General features: G+C 45.0%; 1 protein-coding gene across 28 annotated transcripts in view; it reads left to right on the top strand.

Moving 5' to 3' along the window:
- The window catches only part of LOC6499350 (dystrophin), a 126,033-nt gene that overhangs the window by 42,792 nt on the left and 63,308 nt on the right, over nucleotides 1–19,933 (top strand). The window contains exon 22 of one of the 28 annotated variants that reach the window (XM_032449913.2): nucleotides 14,368–14,418. The exons of 24 other annotated variants lie outside the window; for them this stretch is intronic. In XM_032449913.2, the coding sequence (XP_032305804.1) occupies nucleotides 14,368–14,403 (36 nt within the window). In that variant the 3' untranslated portion in view covers nucleotides 14,404–14,418. Of the gene's footprint in view, nucleotides 1–11,419; nucleotides 14,199–14,367; nucleotides 14,419–19,933 lie in introns of those variants that run through there. 3 more of the 28 variants (XM_032449915.2, XM_032449916.2, XM_032449921.2) reach the window with 3 other exon arrangements.

The following is a 19,933-nucleotide window of genomic DNA, read 5'->3' as shown; positions in this document are numbered from 1 at the left end:
CCCCACTTGAGGGGAAGGCAATGGCCCTTGACTTGGACGCCAAACGCTGACGATTGACCAGGAGGCTTGGCTTGGCTGCTCCTGTCTGGCTTGCTCCCATTTCCGCTTTTTTTCCGCCATCGGCAGCTGGACAGGAATGACCACAGTGTGTAGATGTGTGTGTCCTGCTTTTTGATGGGCACTGTAGTCGCAGAGTTGCCGGTCGGTGGAGTGTCACTCGAAAGCAACTTGCAACGTTCTGTTGCATACTGTGGAGTGTCGACCGGATCAGCGATACACTGATGGCTCTTGATTGACATGCAGGCTGTTTAGTTTTCTGTTCTGTGATTAAAGGGAGATTTAAGAAATCCTTAATCAGAAATAGAACCCTAGAACAGCTTCCATATGGAGCTTAAAATCTCCCCAATCGTAAAGCTTAGGGCTCCCTTTTTTCGCTTGCCAGATAGAGTTGTTTGTCATTGCCATCTGCACAGAACCCACCACAGATTACAACTTCACTTTGACTATAATTGCTTGAACGTGGCACTAGTTCCCCCCCTTGTTCTCCCTCTCGAAAGGACTCGACTTCTCTTTATCCTGCCAGGAATTTCCGCTGCAGCAGCTCCAGGTTCATACAAGTATTCTCTAGTTTTTCTATTTTTTTTCCCCTCCCATTCTGTTTGTTATTTTTGCTTTGTTTTTGCTCTGGTGTTATTGCATTTAATTTGTGCCAGTGTTGGGCTGCCTGCTTCCTGTTTGCTGAACACTCAAAAAAGGAAAAAAAAATGGAGGAGAGTGGGTGCTCTGGAGGAGAGAAGGTGGAGAAGTTCAGACGCCGCACAGACACTGCGACATGTTTACATCGCTTCTAAGTGTGTGTGATAACTCGCGGCCAAACATGCAATAAAACAGGGCGGGAAGATATTTTAAAAAACAAAAAAAAAAAGGAGAAAAATAAAATACGAGGCCAGAAGGAAAAACTCAAAAACAAACGAAATTAAATGCGAACTTTATGCAGCTGGAAATGCAGAAAAGAGAGACAGAGACACAGACACAGACACAAAACAACACAAAAGATGCCCCACTCACTCACACTCGAACACACTCACACAGACGTTTTGTCTAGGACTTTTCTAGCATACTTTTGCGCTGAGGTCCTTTCTGTAAGTGTGTGTGTGTGTGCTGCGCTTTCAATTCCATTTCCACTTCATTCGTTACTGTTTTGCAATGTTAACTACGTTTTCGCATGTTCTCGGCGTTCACGCTAAATGTTATTTATTCTGCTTCTCCACAGCTTCCTACCATCCTCCCCGGCCCAGCCCGGCCTTTCTCCGGCATTTTATTGTAATTTTCCTGGCCGAGGTTTTGTCATATCTTTGTCCTTTTACGAAAATATACAGAGGAGAATTTTGTGCATATTAAAAATGCATTATCATTGCAGGACTTGCCTGCAAGTGGGAGGAATTTAAACAGAGTTTGTGTAGGTTTTTTTGAAGGGCATCTTAATTATAGAGTTTGGAACTTTAAAATGGTATTTTATTAATTTAAAAATAATCTTTAAAGAAAGAAAGGAAAAAAGGGGAGAAGTTCTATCAGTCTAGAATCTACTTTAAATATAATTTAAAGCTTGAAGAATATTTCTGCATCTATCGGAAGCTCTATATTCAAATATATGTATCTCTGCACCTCTGCACATTTGTTTATGTCCGTTGCCATCAATCCGGGAATTTGCATTTCCATGAATATTTCGCTTGGACAGCTCCACCAAGAAAAGCATTTCATCAAATAAATCAACACAATCTTCCGACAGCTGCACCAAAAACAGAAAAAATACAAAAAGGAAAAAAAAGGCGAGAAGCAAATCCGACATGAAAAGAAACTAAATTCTCTTCCAGAGGCCAGTTCGACACAATTCTCTCAAAATTGGCAAATGTCATGACAGCATCTGTGTCACTGCAATAAAAACAGGGAAATACATAAAAGACAGAAATACGCAGAGTGCCTAGATTTAAGTTACAATTTTCAATTGGGGGCTTCGGAGTCAGACTGATCATTGTTGGAATGTCAAAAAAGCGTATTTATTTGAAAGAAAATACAAATTTTAGCTTGAATATGAGTGGTGATACCACAAACAATTTCGGCCAACACACAATTGTCAGTCAAAAATACCAGAAGCGAAAACATAAATTGAGGAATTCATAAACAAAAATGTATTCCAGACCAACTGAAAAATAAGAACAGAGGGAACCACATTCAAGATAATAAATCCACATCAAGATTTCAATGTCATCTGGCCCGCAGCTACACAAATAAATCTTGAAATAATATTACATATTTTCCGACGTGTTTGTCGCTGGCCAAATTAGCCCAAAAAGTATGACATGGGCCAAGCAAAAAAAAAAGAGAACCGCAAAAGCCAAAAATGTCAGTTAACAGTGGGCTAGAAAGTTACAGCAAATTATAAGCGACATGCGGTTGGGAGGTCAGAGGTATGGGTGGTGCGTGGGTGGTGATGGCTGGATGATGCCGTGCCAACCACAGAATGTGGTGGTGGGAGCACCACCCACTGCTGGTGCTGGTGCTGGCCCATTGTGCCTCGTCGTGTTGATAAAGTTCACAACTATTCCGAAATGCCAACTGCAGCAACAGAAACAAAAGCCATCGGCCCACCATACAAAACACATGCCAGATAAGCCTTATCAAGCTCCAAGATAATAAAAGTTAAATAAGATAAAAATGGCTTAAAAACCATCCCAAAGATACATAGATAGATGGCCCAGGCTGAAGCGAAAGTTCTCCCTTTGATTCTGACGTGAAAGAAAACTTTTCCTTCGGCTGGGATAATATTTTGGCTCCAGGTTGTAGTTGGCTTAACCCAATTCTTTTCTGTATATATGGTACGTTGCTAGTTGCCAGTACACATTTTCACAGTTTTCACTTTTTCGTCGTCGTCGACGGTAACTCGCTGTGCGGTTAATTAAATATTCAGTTAGATAAAAGAGCTTAAAGAAAAGGCGCTTAAATTAGGAGTCGGGCGGAAGGGTAAATAAGCTCATAAAAAATATGCCAGCGGTGGCGCCACAAATTATTTGCCCTTACCTTAACGACGCAGTCGCAGGCAACAGGAACAGCATCAGCAAGGCAATTTAAATTCTAATGATAATACCGCAAAAGCCTTTTCCAGGATCTCCCCGGAGGTATGGTGGTCCTGGTTCTGCTACCAATGTGTAGGCGAGCTTAACAAATTAGCGCGCCCGGCAACCGGCATCACCTGCAGTATCCTCAGAAGATATCCTTTGGGATATCCGGCCAACATAAATCGTAGCAGCTAGGAAATTTGTACTTCATTTCCGTTTTCTCTCTTATGCATAATTTTCAACACCTTCCGAGGACTGGATCCCTTTATCTCCTTCTTTTGCTAATTATCCTTTGTTTGGGCTGCGTGCGATTATACTATATGGCAGGACACACAACTGTGCTTCGGGGATCCCAGGTCCTGAAGGGATTTCAGGCTAAGCTCTTGATGGCATCATTTCGTAGAGTCATCACTAATAGAGTGGGAGATGAGCTACAGTATCTTAGAAACAGAACCAGATTTAAATGGCTTTATTTGGAATGCATCGGCTCTATTTCAATTCAATAAACCGATGACCCAGAACCCTACTCCAAATCGGTATCTGGAACGCACATCAATGAGCTTCAATCAGAAGACCATTTAAAGTGCCAGCTATCATTGCCGAAATTGAAATTCATTTGATGCCCGAAAACCACAGTAGCTTAACTGGCCTAATTAACCAGCCCATCCGAGGCTCAAAGCAAATATAAATCATCATTAAGGGGCTCGGATAGACTCAAGCCCCTAACATCTTCCAGCCCCGAAGAGTTCAATGCGCTAATAGAAAATGGAAAACCCTAGATGGGGAAAGTAGTTGAAATTTTCACTCGCCACTCAAGCAATTTGGTAAATTGAACGTAACGAAATGGAACTTTGGAAGGCGTCTTGAAAGCTTTCCGCAAAATCAAATGCCAAAAGGGCTAAGAACACGATAATAATCCTATCAAATGGCCCAAAAAACGAGCTGCCATTGATCCCTCTTGCCAATGGCATCACAAAAGTCAATTTTTTAACACTTTGTTTGCCTTTTTGGGCGAAAACAAAACAGAAACTTAAATACATTTCGGACGGACTGCGTGTGCCGGCAATTATTGCGTCATTAATCAGTCGGCATTTGCAAATTCCATGACAGCCTTTCACTCGCTTTCTATATATATGTTCGAGCTTCGAACCGATATATAAAGGAGGATGGGCCAGATCCGGGCAGCATCTGGCATGACTTTTGTGTGGCTGGGCGAAAAAGGCAAATCTTCAATTTTATTGATTGTTGTTGCCGGTCTGGTAGCAAAATCCCGGCGAAGGAAGATGAATGAACACTCTTGACGTACGAGCTGAGCAAATTGGGAGAAGTGGGAAAAAAGGTAATGGTCAGATTCTGAGGAATTGCAGATACTCTTGTCGGAAAATATATACCAACTTGGGTTGAAACTCTTTATTGAATAAAGAATTAAATTATTGGTAATGGCTACTAAAAGGCTATTGAAAATTTTAAATAAATATGGAAATGGTTTCCTGGTTTCCTTCAGTTACTGTCGAGTTTCAACATCTATTGTAAATGAGGGTGGAAACCTGTAATGTGAGAATAGAACCTCAAAGAGTTTTCCATATGACTTGCCGGCTGTGGTCCCCAGATGACTGCAGCAGAATCCTTACGAGTGTTCGGTCCTTGGCCAATGGCCATTTATTGGGCCATTCCACTTTTGTGCTCGCCTCCTGTAACAGTGTTTGTGCGTAAGACTCCTCGAGGCAAGAACCCAAAATGCTTGCGAAACGCATTAAAGGCCTCACAACACATTTTCATTTTTATTTCCAGTCACCCCCACACTTCCCCAATTCCACACGCCACACTCCACTCTCGATCTCCAAGTCAGAGTCCTTTTCCATCCTTCCGTCCAATCGCCCAGCGGCACTCACAGTTGCGTATCAATAAAATATCCATACATGCATGTTAAGTAAGTGCTCCCCGCCACACATCCTTGCTGGCGATATCTGAGCTGTGCTGTGATTCCTGCACCCGAAACGAATTGGGATTTAAGTGTAAGTGTTGTACAAGGAGCCGGCATTGTTGCCGTATAAAAATGAGATGTGATGTGAGGGTGGGGGAATAATGCCGGGCCGGACTTGTAAGCAGTTAGCCAGAAAACGTGCCCGAGGTTATTTGCGAAGAGCCAGAGTGAAACCAAACCGAAAAAAGGAACGGATCTGTGAGGAAACTTGTCGTATGCTTGCTGAAGTGGTTCTGACTCGGATATTGCGTATACGCAGAGTTGAACGAACGCTTAACATGCAGTCTCTAAATTTCATTTAAATGCTCCTGAACTGATGTCCTTCTGATTGGTTACATGAATATTACGATAGAATAATTCTCATCTGTCACAGTTTCCAAAAGCCTTTTATTGTTTGCGTCACTAAGTTGTTGTTTGACTTTCAACCAAGTTATTGTTGCTATTTTCTTTTCCTGTTGGCTGCTGATTTTGCATAACAAATTCATTAATTCCATGAAAACAAGTGAGCAAAACTTTTGCCTCGGCCAGCAATAGCAGTAGCAGGAGCAGGAGCAGGATATTCGAGCAGAAAAGCACGTAGCAGATGCCTCCCTGGGAAAGGGAGTGTGTCGTGTGATTTAATTTCGAGGCAAGTTTCGCCTCTGCCTCATTCAATTGTTGCCGTTTTTATTGTGCAAATTATTATTGTTAGTCAATTGAATTAATTTCGCGCACAGCTCCCATCCACTCCACTCCACATTCCTGTCGGCAAACGATTTGCTGAATTCAATTAGTTTATTGTGATTTTATTTGCGCAAGCGAAAAGTTTCCCAACGGCAGCGTAACAGCGTAAAAATTCCAAGAAAACGACGAAAATTGAAATGGCAATTCGAAAGTTTTTCGGGCACTTCCATTGTCCCGAAATTAATGGAATCTCGTCCTTGCCAGCTCTCCTTTCAATTAGGTGTTTGTTCCCTCATAAATAGTTCAAGTTTCGATAATTTCATTTTTAATGTTTCTTCTCTGTTCGCTCTTGAAGTTTAGAATTCAACCATTTGCTTCCGATGCACGTTCCTGGCTCAACTTTTATTATCGAAATAATCGAGTTTTAATGTCCGGCTGGAAGGCAAAAGAAACCGTCGCATAAATAAATAAATACGAGCGACCTTTAAAGCGGAAAAGGCTTGGAACGGCATTTGAATGTGGTTATGGTTCTTCTGAACTTGAGTCATTATCCAGACGATTATTGTATATATTTTCGGGGCGAAGGCGAAGCACTCAAACCTAATTGTCATAACTTGGGTGGATACACGAGATATTTTATTCTGTCTGCCCTGAGGATAGGCTTTTAAGTTATCTGGCTATGTGGCTTAGGATTTATGTACGAAACAGTATTTATGAGATACGCTGGCTTTAAATTTTCTTTAAGTTCCTAAACTTCAAGCCAGTCTTGTTTTGCTCGATTCGCTTCCTTTATTGCTTATTTATAACTTCCGCTAAAAGTTTATTTTATAACCCACCCACACACCTTCGCCATTTTCACACCTTCATCACCATAAAACGTATACGCATATGGACCCCTGGCCCACAAAGACCATCCAGTGTGGAGCAGGCATATCAATGGCATGCCAAAAGCCCATAATCCTACTTCGGCTGGCTTTTAGCGGATTAAAACTTTTTAGTGGAGTGCCAGAGACCCCCAGCTCTAGGCCTTCTTCGTCCAGGAATCTTGATTGTGTTATTAACTAGCTTAAATGGGTGTTAATTGTTAAGCGTGATACAGTGCGATTCAGATAGGTATACTAAGAAGAGGTTGATGGTTTCTTAGAAGTATTATTATAATAAATTTTTTAAAAAAGAAATGAAAAGTGTGATACTTGAACTTCACTCTTTAAATATGTTTTCTTTTGGCAATATCTGTTAATTATCCTTAGTCCTTACAGCAACTCCTCGCACTGTACCCCCCTAATATTGCCTGTGGCAGCTCATTTATTGCTTGCTTGGTTATTTCAATTAAATGTTAATAAAATTGTCTAACCGAAAAAACTAATTTCCGTGCTTATTCGTGTGAGGCAGAGACTTGGGCAGGAGCAGGAGTGAGTGAGGATATGCGGTCTATCTGCGTGGTCTCCAAATTGGCCAACTTAAGTACCGTTACGTTCTAGTTCGGAATTTCCTTTTTCTTTAGATGGCTTGCAGGTCCAAGGACTTGGCTGGGAAAAAGTTTATGGGGCGCTTACATTTCCCTAGCCATTAATTCTACCTTGCTTTTCAATTAGTGTTGCCGTTTGGCTCCAGAGCGGTTTCCTTGGCCAGTTTGGTCCTGTATCCTTTTTCCTCTCCCTCTCTGTTTCAGGGTCTGTCTGTCTCGCTCTCTTGGTATCCTGATTTATGCTGTCGCTCTTCCTGTCTCCGCCCACGTCGAAGGCCCTCCAGATGGCTTGAGGTGGCTGCATCGGGCTTATCTCTGGCCCCTGCTCCTATATCCTTTCTCCCTTATCCTGGCGCCCTCCTCCTCCTGCTCCACTCTCCCTCTTCCTGCCACCTTTTTAACTAACTCGTCTTCATTTCTCACTCGGTTGCGTATTTGCAAGGTGTTTGCATGGCTATCCCAGGATATCCCAGGCTGTCCGGGGGTTTGTTGGTATTAGCCATGTTGGCAATGTCTATTGGCCAGAAGGTGTCCTGTTGATAAATTGCCCAGCCAACAGGGTTGTCAGGTGGCTTGCGAATGCAAGCTGATTCACTTGTTTGTTTAAACAGCTTTGAGAAAGTGGGATTACTATTCTCAATAGTATTTCTTTATCCTTGGCCTGAAGATCTGCAAAAAATATAATATGAAAATATTTTTAAATCACTCGCCAACCCTGGCAGCCAGAATGGATTTAAGGATCGACGCTACTATGCAAATTGCAAATCGCTGGCATTTCAAAAGCGCCAACACCTGCTGGAAGGCTTAACCAAACAGGCCCGCCCCCTCGTCAGAGGCCACGCCCATCTGCCCCCTCTGGTCCCTAGCTTTTCCACCTCCTTTTCCACACTTTTCCTGGGATTCGCTTCGGCTTGTATCAGCGTCGTTTTGTTATTTATCCTGCGTGCCTCTTGACGCCTTTGGGGCATGCCACTTAACACACATCGACCACCGTCGCTGCTGCCACCGCCACCGCCACTGCCACGCCCCGTTTTTGTCGGGGGGCGGACTGGAGTGGCTGTAATCTTTTCTTGAGCTCTGCGTGCAGTGCGTCGCGTTATTTGCTTTTCATTCCTTTTTTTTTTCAGCTCGTGCTGCTTTGCTTTCTGCTTTTTTAATTTATCATGTCTATTTGTTTAGTGTTTGAGCCTGGCCCTTGGCGTGTACTACAAGAAGAGTACTACCCGAGGAGTCCTTTCGCCAGCTGGCAGTCCTTTCTGGCAGCCTAGCCTCCATCTCCTGTTCATTTGTTATCCATGTTTGCTTTTGTTGCTTCCACTCAGTTGTTACCCGGGCAGGGCCGGGCCGGGCCGGGCAGCTTTTCACTTTTGAATGCAGAGGTTTTGTTTTTTATTCTCTGCGAACTTCCACTCAGTCTCAGTGCTCCTTCGAAATTATATTTTCCCTGGCTTTGCGGATTTTGGTTTCTGTTTCATTTTATCCTTGGCCAATACTGCCGGTTATCCTTTTACATAAAGCCACCGCCTTGTGGTCGGATATCTGCTACTTTGATTAGGTTTCCGCACTAATTGAAAACCATTGACTGGCCGGCAGTTGTCTGTCTGCTAATTTGTTGTCTTTTAATTAATTTATGGCGTGTGTTATTAGCGGAATTTGCGGTTGGCAAATTGAAATTTTAATTATTAAGGCGGTATGCGAAATGAAATAATATAATATGAGTGCAAAACTTTGAAACAATGGCTTGCTGGTTGAAAAAGTGGTTGGGGGAGTCTTTAAAGGCTTGCCGGGGGCTATTTGTCTCTGCCGTCTTAGAACTCGCTTTCCAAAGCAGCCACAAACAACAATGCAAACAAATGATGGCACCGCCACGATAGAATCTCGTCCTAGGTTAAGACCCAGGCTGCCACTGCCTCTGCCAGTGCCGCAAATTAAATCAAATTCTTGCCACGACAGGAGGGGAGATAAAGGCCAAGGAGCCGGCGGGGAGATTCATCAGGAAGCCACATACAAACAGACAACCAAGCGCCGGGCAAACAAACACCGAGTTCGTGACAGTGACAGGACATCTTATTTAATTTGCAGGGCCCAGGACCTGATTCCGCTTCAGAGAGCTGGAAACCGAGCATAACATTAATTTTTGTTAATCTATTTTCGAGTTGCTCAGCCCGGTGGTCAGCCCGACCCAGCTGTGCTCGCTCGCTCGCTCGCCCCTTTCTCGGACCGCAAGTAAATATGCTGCCATTAATTTAAAACTTACGCAAACAAACCGAAAACTTCTCAGCTGTCTGTCAGCCGGTGCTGCGAGCTCCTCAGAGTTATGTTCATTAGCAGCGAAACGCACTGGATCTCCGACTGAGACTGCGACTGAGACTGAGACTAAGACCAGAATTTTAGTTGGAATTCCTAATGAGCGAGAGCGGGCGAATCTAACCCAAATATGTCAAGACGATGGCTGGCATTTGTAAGCCGGTTCTCGGGCCTTCTGTTGATGCAGGGTGCAATGCTCCGAAAGGGTCAGCAGGTGTGCCTGCACTGAGCCCGAAAAGGGTTACTAATCATGTTTATAAAGTCAACATGAATCCTAGAACAGGGATGGGTTGGTTACCAAAAGGATCTTAGAAGTTGGACTAGCTTTTCTGGCAGTGTCCTAGTTGTGTGTGGAAAGTGGGTCTCTTCAGTTTGCTGTGCATGTGCTAAAGTGTTGATACAAGTTACTTTTGCCATCTGCCGCCCATCCCCCCAATCCCTTGCTGTCTTAGCACACTGACACACTCACCGAGTGCCGAGATGTCGGCCTGAGCCCTTCTCTGTTCCGCCCGGCAGTCGTAAACCACAAAAGCGGGACGGAGAATGGAATCCCGGGGTCCTGGCTTTAGACAGCTGAGCACGTAGAGCATGACGAGTTGACAAAGTGCATCACGGGCCATCCGGCAGCTCCTTCTCTCTGTTTACACTTCTCGAAAAATACTCGAGTCTGTTTGCCCTAATTTCGAAATTATTTTGCACATTAGCAAATTAATTTGCTCTAAATTCCGAGCTACATACCTGGTGGCCTGAAAGTGATAGTTATAATAAGAGAGTCCTAATTGAATCGTTGTCAAATAGCAGCATGATTTTAATTGATTGAAATGCATATTAAACGAATTAAACGATGGAGTAAATAATTGTCTTTCCGGCTGTCAGTGCTAGACTGTGTGAAATTAATTAAATTAGTTTATGTTTAGGTTTCCTGGGAAATAACACTTAAGGCCCTAAAGAGGACTCCCCATTTTCGGCCAGTGCAAATACAGTCAGTTGGGCAAATTAATCCACCTACTTGGCACATGGAAGCCTCGTCCTGCGACTCTCTCTCTCTGACTCCTTAATATCCATATTCATGTGTGCATTTTGTTACATGTTCGCGCGTATTTCCCTCATGGCTTGTTTCGTCCTCGGCCTCGTCCTGGCGGCAACCGCCATTTTCCCACCGGCCACATTCATTTGTTTGCTTTCTTATTCCAGCTCGAATTTGTATTTTATAATTTATGCGCATTTTTTATTAAATATTTATGTTTATTCAGAGTTCCAAGCCGCACAACCACACGCATCCCTTCATGGGTATAATCGTCGCTCATTTCCCTTTATGGCGAATTTACGCTCTAAAGCGTCCAAATGTTTTCCATTCCTTTGTTTTAAACTCTCGGAGAACCAGTCCCCAGGAAGGGACTGGGGAATGTGGTCCCTTTCCGCACACATTGTCATAAATAGTTTTGTCAAAGCGGCCGCAACTAAAACCCAAGTTCCGAACATTTTCGGTTTGGAACTCTTGGGTGGACATGTCGGGCAAGTACCTCAAGCTACTACCTTTGCTATTGGCCTGACTTACTTCCAGCTAATACCGAATGGCAATTTGCATCCCAATCCTCTTGCACTTGTATTGAACAAATTGCTCGGTTATTATTTCCATGCAAAATATATAGTATTTGCCAGAGCCAGTCGATCCCATTAGCATACAAATGTCCTTAGCTTATGCGAAGAAATTATTTGTCGACTGGCAGGGCAAAGCTGAGGGTATTATTGATGTCAGCATAGTCGTGATTGCATTTTTCTTGCCACACTTTCCACAACTGGCAAATCATTAAAAGGCCTATTAGGTATTAAATATCAAAAGTTAATTGTAATCCTTCAATCGAATTCTTAAACATGCAGTGAACTTACAAGTAACTCTTCACAAATTGCCCCTCGAAGTGCAATTACTGTGAATGTCAATAAGTAAAAGAAACGAAAGCGACTGAGTGATTGATTGATTGATAGTTTGATTGGCTAACGAACAATTCATGGCCGAGAAGAGAAAGAAGTCGAAAATTGCGCCATGACCACGACAATAACGGCAAAGGGTGCCCAACAGCAGCAGCAACAACACCATCAACAGCCACAGCAACAGCAACAGCAATTGCCACATCAGTCAGCAACCACTATGAATGGTTTTCGCATCACCGGCTACCCCGCGGCAGCCACGCCCCCCGCTCGCCCCAATCCGATATACGCAAAGCCCAACGCCCACGAGCTGGACCTGCATATCAGCGAATCGCTTCTGTATCCTGGTAGCACCCAACAGCATCAGCAACAGCAGCAGCATCCACATCCGCAACAAGTGTTGCAAAGTTCTCCTGGTCCGCCGCCTCAACTGACCAGCATGTTGCCCAGCTCAGGACTGCCAGGAGCTGCTCAGCCGATCGCTTTGAAAGGCAACAATCCCTTCCTGAACAGTCCCTCGCCCACGGAGCAGACGGCCCCCAGTTTGCCGGTGGCACCGTCCACTGGGGCAGCAACAGTAACTAGTTCCGCTAATTCCGGAAATTACGAGATGCCGGAATACGCGGAGCCATCAAGGCTAAGGGGGCTGAAGCAACGGCCCCACAGCATTGCGGTGGGCGGGGCACCGGCCTCCAGTTTTGTGGATTACAATGCCCAGCAGCAGCAGCGTTTGCTGCAGCTCTCGCGCCAGCAGCAACAGCTGCGAAACGCCGTCACGGCAGCAACCGCGAATGCAAACGGCGGCGACAAGGAGTCGATATACGCCGCTTTGTTGCAACAATACCGACAGAGTCCTACGAATGGCCAGCCTGCACCGCCTGTGCCGTTGCATCGAAAGCCCGCAGTGGCTCCAGTGGTTCCTCGGAGATCGCAGAGCACTCCCAGGCCGCCACTGCAACAGCAGCAGCAGCCGCAGCAACAGGCGGGGCTAAATGGCCAGATCAATGGAAATGGTACCCAAAGGCCTCGGAGCTTGGATCGCTTCAATGGCGGCCTGCAATCGGAGGCACCGCCCATACCCCTGAGGCGCTTCGCCAATGGCAATGGCAACGGTGGCAACAACAACGGCACGCTGGGCCGCCAGAAGAGTCCCAAGAAGAGCAGCAGTGCGGACAACATGCTGATGAGTCCTGCAGGCAGTCAGGTGAATACAATGCGTCATTCCATCAGTTTCCACAGCGGCCAGGAGACAGAAAACGGGCCGAAGGCGGATCAGGCCAGGCCCCTGAGCTACGCCGCTCCTGCTCCGGATCAGGCCTACTTGGAGCACCAACTGAGGGCCTACTCGGAGCAACTAAGGACTATCACAGAAAGTGTGAGAAAGTACTCGGAGCAGGCCAAGTTGCTATCGGAGCTCAAAAGGCAGCAGCAACTGGCCAAGCAGAGCCAGACGAATCTCAACCTCCTCACGCCCACAAGTTGCAACAGTAGCTCCGCTGGCAGCAACAACAATAATAACTTTCAGCCAAACATGATATCCCCGGAAATAGTCAGCAAATCGCTGGCTTCCCTCTCGACAACTCAGGCCAACGAGGCCCAAACTCCCTCCAACCAGTTGAGACTCTTTCTGGACAACATCAGGAGCAGCATGCGCCAGGAGTACCAGCAACACATGCCCGAAGACGTGCTCAAGCCCACTGCCACCATGAAGAGGAACAGCGTGGAGGTGCAGAGCGGCCCCCCGGCTATCCCGCCGGTTAAACCGGAACCAGAAGCCGCGCCCACTCCCTCGGATCAGCTGCGCCAGTTTCTGGACGCCATCAGGGCCAATAAAATTCCTGAAAATGTGGACAAGCCAAAGATGACCAGCTCGCAGACGCTGGACTCGTTTATATCGAAGCCCCTGCAAATGCCGGATGTGACCTCGGGCACGCCCGGAGGAGGAATAGCACCAGGATCGGTGGCAGGACCGGGACTAGCCAATGGGCAATCGAATGGGCTGCCCACCCGGCGGAGACCCAAGAGCAGTATTTTGCCCAGCACCTCGAATGGAAAGCTGGAGCAGCGGGAGCACTCCCTGGTCACCTCGGAGAGCTTCCACCAGATCTCCGACAACCTCCGGCTGATGAGCGAGGACCTGCAGGCCCTGAGTCCCAGCAAAGCGGTGCCCAGTTCATCCAGTAGTCACAGCCTGAAGACCTTGGCCTCCAACGGCAACAGCTCGCTGACCACGGAACTGCGGGTCATAACCACCTCGCCGTACAGCACCTCCCCGAAACTGCAGCAAATGGTGATGAGCAAGTCGAACAGCTCCCTGGGATCGGTGACCACGCCGTCGAGTGCCACCACCACGCCCTCCACCGCCCCGATGATCACCGACTTCAACGAGATCCTGGACAGCTTTCAGGCCATGGCCGACAAGTACAAATCGAAAGGTTCCTACGACTATTTGCGCAAGTGCTCTGAGGCTCTCAGACAGCACTCGCTGCAATTGAAGCTGCAACAGCAGCAGCAGATGCATCAGCAACATCTGCCCAGCCACCAGCAGCAGCAGCAACAGTTCCAGAACGGATTCGCCAGCGACGACAGCAGTTCTTGCAGCACGACTCCGGGAAGTATCCGGGAGGCGGTACAGAATCTACTCCTGCAGCCCCGGAATGGATTCCAGATACTCGACGATCGAATGCGGTTGTTCATCGACATTATTGACAGCCAGGACAGGTTGAGTCAGGTAAGGATTGGGCTGCCTTTTCCAGAAGGGCATAATATATTCATTTTCTTTCGTATTTGAAAGCATGCGCAGTGTCAGCAGCTGGTGTTATTTTAACATTTTTCCATGAAATCCCCCAATTTATACATATTTATTAAATCAAATTAAAAATTCCCATTTCCCGTTTCAGGTATGTACTGTTTTTGTGCCGCTGAATGCGAAATGAAATGAGTAAGTCAAGCATGCTTGGGAATAAATTTAAGCACCTCCCTCCACATCCTCCGCACATGCACATCAGATAGCTTTTTATTGCCTTACATAATTCATCATCATCGGAGTGACCGGGGCGGGTCAATGCGCTTATCTCCTGCTAGCCAAAGGTCTCCCCTTCCCCTGGCCAGTTTTCGCTGCCAAAAGCCATCAAATCAGTTAATGACCCAGAAAGTTAAACTCACCAGGGCGGTGGCGGCGGTCCTGGTACGGGGCCATGGATCAATTTCCATCAATTTTCACAAAATTTGCTCAGAGCCAATTAATTTTAATAAACTACAAAGTCATTCGGCTGAGCAAGTAAACTAATCTCGGCCAAGCCAAAATTTAAATTTTAATCAACAATTTCTTGGAGCTGCTGTGCGGCATGCGGCTGCGGCATAGAGGCCATAAAACTTGACACACGCACACTTTGTGTGCTATGTTGATAATCACTGAGCATGTCATGGCTTCCTTCACGAACAACTTGCTCCTTTGCCAGGTCGCATCCTGACGGAGTCCTACCGTTCGGCAGTTGATATGGTAAATAAATCAGGCCTCCAGAGAGGTCGAAGCGGAAATGTCTGCCGTCATAATAACACCTTTTCGGAGTCTCTGCCGGTTCGCTAGTGTCACTCTCCATCCGACATAAAACAATATGGCTAATGACAAATGGGAACTAGTTCTAATTGTGGGCTTTGTCTGGCACGGAGATCTCGGCCCGGGCTTATCGCTCCCTCCCTGGGTTTGGGCCTAATTTAAATTTATGTGGCTTCCCCCTGTGTCGGTGTGTGCGAACGTGTTGAATTCGCTCGAGTCCTTTGGGATGCATGAAATGTTGAAATTGAGTTTATACGAGTATGTGCCCCCCGATGAGTTACCAAAACAGTGCTGGAAATCTGTCAGCCACAGTACAATGCGATTATTTAGGGCACTCTCAGAATTGCAAAATACAAACTACACCAAGAACCCTTTGCTTTCAGGGAACTATGAACCTACCTTCCAGGATTATCAGATCCGAAATATTATTTCCTCTAAATATTTTCCTTAATTAGCATAGATTTAAGAAAAAGTACACGTGTTTTTTGGTTATCAAAAGCAAGCATCTTAATTAAATGCAGGAAGCTTCTATCTGCCAATTAGCTGATACGATTCCAAATGCCAACCGGATGTGAAAATGGCCACTATGCACATTTGAATTCTGTTATTCTGCTTTTGGAATTAAATTTCAGCAATTTAAATTGCAATATCAGGAGCCATCTCCCATTCAGAGACTGGATATTATATTTAGGCCACTTGTACTGCCATTTTGTCAACACAACAATAATATTTTCATGGCACGAGTGACACGGAATGCGCTGCTGAAAAGTATGCTACCCATAATGCAATGGCCAACAATTGCAAAGAACTAGAGTAATTGCATTTACAGTGCCCACGCACACAACAATTCACAATTTCACAATTTGCATTATAAAGTAATTAATTCAGCAACACTTGCTCCGCCACTTTCTCCGCCCTTCCACCCGACCGTCTGCCCGAATTTTGTTTAGTAAATGAAGTGCAATATTAACGCGACCGGGGCCAGCAACTGCAATTTGGCCATTCTATTTATTGACAGCCATGGCCGAGTGACATTTATTTTAATTAGCTCCCAGGACAACAAAAGCGAACCGGCAGGACCAGTGGGGCTCCCTCGGCAGGGCACGGCAGCGAATTCACTTTTAGCCTCGGCGCAATTAACAAATGCAATTTTGTGGCCTTTAATGTTTATTGTGTGCATTTATTTGCACTCTATGGAGAGTGTGTGGGTGGGTTTGTGTTTGCATTGCCGGCAGAGGCGTGAAAACCCAAAAAATAACTTTTTAATTACTGAAAACGGACATTGCGGTCAATTACACTGCACAACATGGTAAGCGATAAGCCAATTTGCAGTGGCTCAAATTGTTTGGCTAAAATTGTAATATAAACGGCCAATTTCTAGGGTGGATAGGATTTTGGGCTAACAAAAATATATTGAGCTTCGAGAGAAAAGTGTTGAGATCCAAAGCATTAAGACACATTCATAAATTCTTATATTTTAAGTAATTTAAATGGATTTTAATCTTTAATTGAACCTTTAAGTGCAGTGTAAGCTTCACACATTTTGATTAAAAACCACAAAAGCAACCATCAAAGTGCGTGCTTAAAATAATTGCAATTGTCAAGCGCCAAAACCAGGGCTCAGGTGGACCAAACAGAGCCGGGGTAATGGCGGCTGTGGCATTGTCAACGGCTTTCAATTGGAGGCTCAACGCCTTGTTGCCCAACAGACCACGCCCCGTCCGCCCTGTCCCGCCTCCAGGGCCATGTCGCTTATTAATTGCATGTCATAAATCATGATTATGCCACTAGCTGACCAACCGCTGGGCTAGTCGCAGTTATTATTATTAATCTTTGTCGCCCGCACACACGCATCCACCTAGGACTACTCGACCCAAAGGGGGCATGGACAGAGGGAGAGGGAAGATAAATCCCAGGTGGGGTGGGGCGGATGGAGCGAGAGGCCAAGCGTCTGCCATATGGTGGGGCATGTAAATTGCGATGTTCATTTCGCTGGTGGCCAGCCTATCTTGATTAATTGCAAAAGTTTACCAGGACCCAGGTTCAGGGCACTGGTCCACGGAGCCATGGAAATATGTCAGCTGCTTCCCTTTTTGGCCACTCAACAGCAACAGCAACACCATGGGAGAAAAAAAATGACAGCAAGGACATCGCTGGCAACAGTGGCAACAAAGGCGGGCTGCAAAAATGCTGGTAACAAGCGTCATAACATGCGTATGTTGTCCCGTAAATTGGTTTTAATATTTTAAGGACTCCATTACTTGTGGGGGGAGATGGCCGGGAATGCAGCAGCGGCCAGGAGAGGGAGGTGAAAATTATCCCGTTAAGTCGCGAAAAGCGGCCAACAAGAAGGCGGCTTAATCAAGTGAAATTGAATCAACTCCGGACGACTCTGGGGAAGATATTTAATTCCTTTTGAAAATTTATTTATTCAATTCGCAACTGTTGAAAAGTAATTTTAAGAAAAAATACTTCAAGAAAAGTATGAAAAATTATGGAAGAGGAATCTTTAAAAAGTAGTACTACTAGTGGGACAGTGGTAGAACTGCCTTGTGCAATCCAAAAGCAATTTAAAGATTCTCTCCAGATTAACTGCGCCCTCGAGTGAAACGCACAGAAACTATCAAAAATAGCAGCAAGAAGTTCGAGTAAACAATTTCTTATCATGCTAGCCTTCTTTTTTTGGTCGAGTTTTTTATGGGCGAGCTTGAAAACAAAGCGAAAAGAGATCTAAGCCGACAGCAGACGAAACGAAACTGTTTGCATACTTTCAGGCGCCTCAGCATCTCCGACTGGGCGTCAACTGCAATACACAACAAAGTGCATATGCGTAACTATCTGCCCTGCCCTGCTGCAGGCAATCGAAGGCAGATTCTTGTCTTTTCCATTTTTTCCTTGCTGATTTTTGACATATTTTCTCTGGCAGCAGCAGCAGCACCACCACCACCACCACCACTGCTGCCAGCAGCAGCAAACAAACTAACAAACTTCGGGGCGTTTTTCAGGTGCAACTGGGTTAACATGGCTGCAATGGAAATTGCAACAGTACAGGGACGATAAGGCCGAGAGGTGCGAGCGAGTGCTATGCAAATGCTGTCAGAAAATGGATACAACAAAAGCTGCAAAAATGAAAAAGAATCAAGAAAGAGGTGGGTCGGTGGGTGGTTGTAAAAAATCTGGTGTAAAAAACTGCTCGCAGTAAACGGCGTTTTCGCAATTTGTTCTGCCATCCCTACTCACTTTTTGGCCATATGCAACAGCTCAATTTTATATTGAGCGGCCCTGCACTTGCCTCAAATGCAATTCTTCCTTTTTTGCATTTTGCATTTGTTTGAATGGCAGCTTCATTAATGCGAATATTCAGCCAGACAATGGGTAGAGATCAGAGCTTCTGGCTTTCTGTGGAAACTTCGTTGGGAGTTCCTCTGATGAAATCAAATTGCAAGCAATTACTTTAATGCTACCTCTACGACGTCCCCCACATGGCTGTGCTGTGCCATTTAAAGGGTGCAAAGGACCGCAACTCGTCGCGGATCTCCCACTTCGCTATTTTGAATGGAACCGTCATTAACTGCGGTGAAAGGAGTGCACATATCTTTATAAAAAATCATTGACTGCGGAGTCTGGCTGGCATCAGTTTGGGTCATGATTACGGCTTTGATTGATTGCAATTGAATTCGAGAAAATAAAACAGGTTCCGGAAGGAAGGAGGCTGCTGGATCTCATTCCTATGATGTATGCCCAAGTAATTAAGGGAATATGCCAGGAAAATTAATGTTGTCGGAAAGAAGTGTGGGTATAAGTCTGCTACAAACAAGCGCTTTAATTAGAACAAGTTCAAGTTTGTAAAATATGAACTATAATAAAATCTAGTCCTTAAATCTTATCCAATTTAACAATTTACATCTTTACTTTAAACTCCTTACATTTAGACCAACAATCTCCAGACAGCTACGAGAGTTTAATAACAAAGTCCATCCAGTTACGCTTAATTCTGTTACCGCATTTCATTTAAATTCCAGCACTTGCAACAAAAAATAGAGAAAAACATTGATATTGTATGCAAATTCCCGGTTAGCAGCCACCCACATAACCAAAACTGAACCATACTTTTTCTCTCGCAACTGGCTTGTTTTCGTTGCACATCTTAGCATCGATTACATTTTTGCCAAATTGAATTGTGCCAACCAGGACTGAACGGGGCAGAGTTAAAAAATACGAAAAGAAAATGGAAAATAAGAGGAAAAGAAATTGCTTTCTTGCATGTTTTCCGCCCAGTCACATGTGAGTCAGGAAAATAGAAAAGGGGCGGTGTTACGGTCGGAAAATTGGGTTGCACGATGACAGGACTTGAATTCGATTGAACGACAAGCTCTCAGTGAAAAGGAGTCACAATTTGCATCGATGTGCAATTTACGGCCTAAATGTCAATTTCACTTAAGACCAACTTTCACTTAACCCCAGCCAGGACTTGATCCTTCTCCAATGGGGTGTAAAAGGCGCCTTAAGCCGGTGCCCTGTTGACACTTTGGTGTTATAAGTAGTGAAGAAAAGAGGCAAGATTAACAAAGGGGAAGGCAAGCGAAAACTTGACTTTTCAAGAGTGCACTACAACAAAGTTAAAATGGCGGCCGAGTATTCTTAGAGAAACAGAATGGGTTAATGCTTGAATGCTTTACATTTCGTGCCAGTAAACAAGATAAGTTTAATTACAGGAGAGATGGAGAATGGTGGAGAATCCATCCACAAATCGTTTCAGGTATTTCGCTTAAGAATCGGATGGAAATTGGCCAAGATACAGCCTTCGCTGGGGACCATATTGTCCTTCCATGCGTTCTTCACAATTCTGAAGGGGATCCCCCAGAAAATTTAACAAAAAATCGAACAAATATTTCGTTCTCAGATTT

The sequence above is a fragment of the Drosophila ananassae genome, chromosome 2L, assembly GCF_017639315.1.
Source record: "Drosophila ananassae strain 14024-0371.13 chromosome 2L, ASM1763931v2, whole genome shotgun sequence".
In the NCBI taxonomy this organism is placed as follows: Eukaryota; Metazoa; Arthropoda; class Insecta; order Diptera; family Drosophilidae; genus Drosophila; species Drosophila ananassae.
This window is presented reverse-complemented; position numbering and strand designations above follow the sequence as displayed.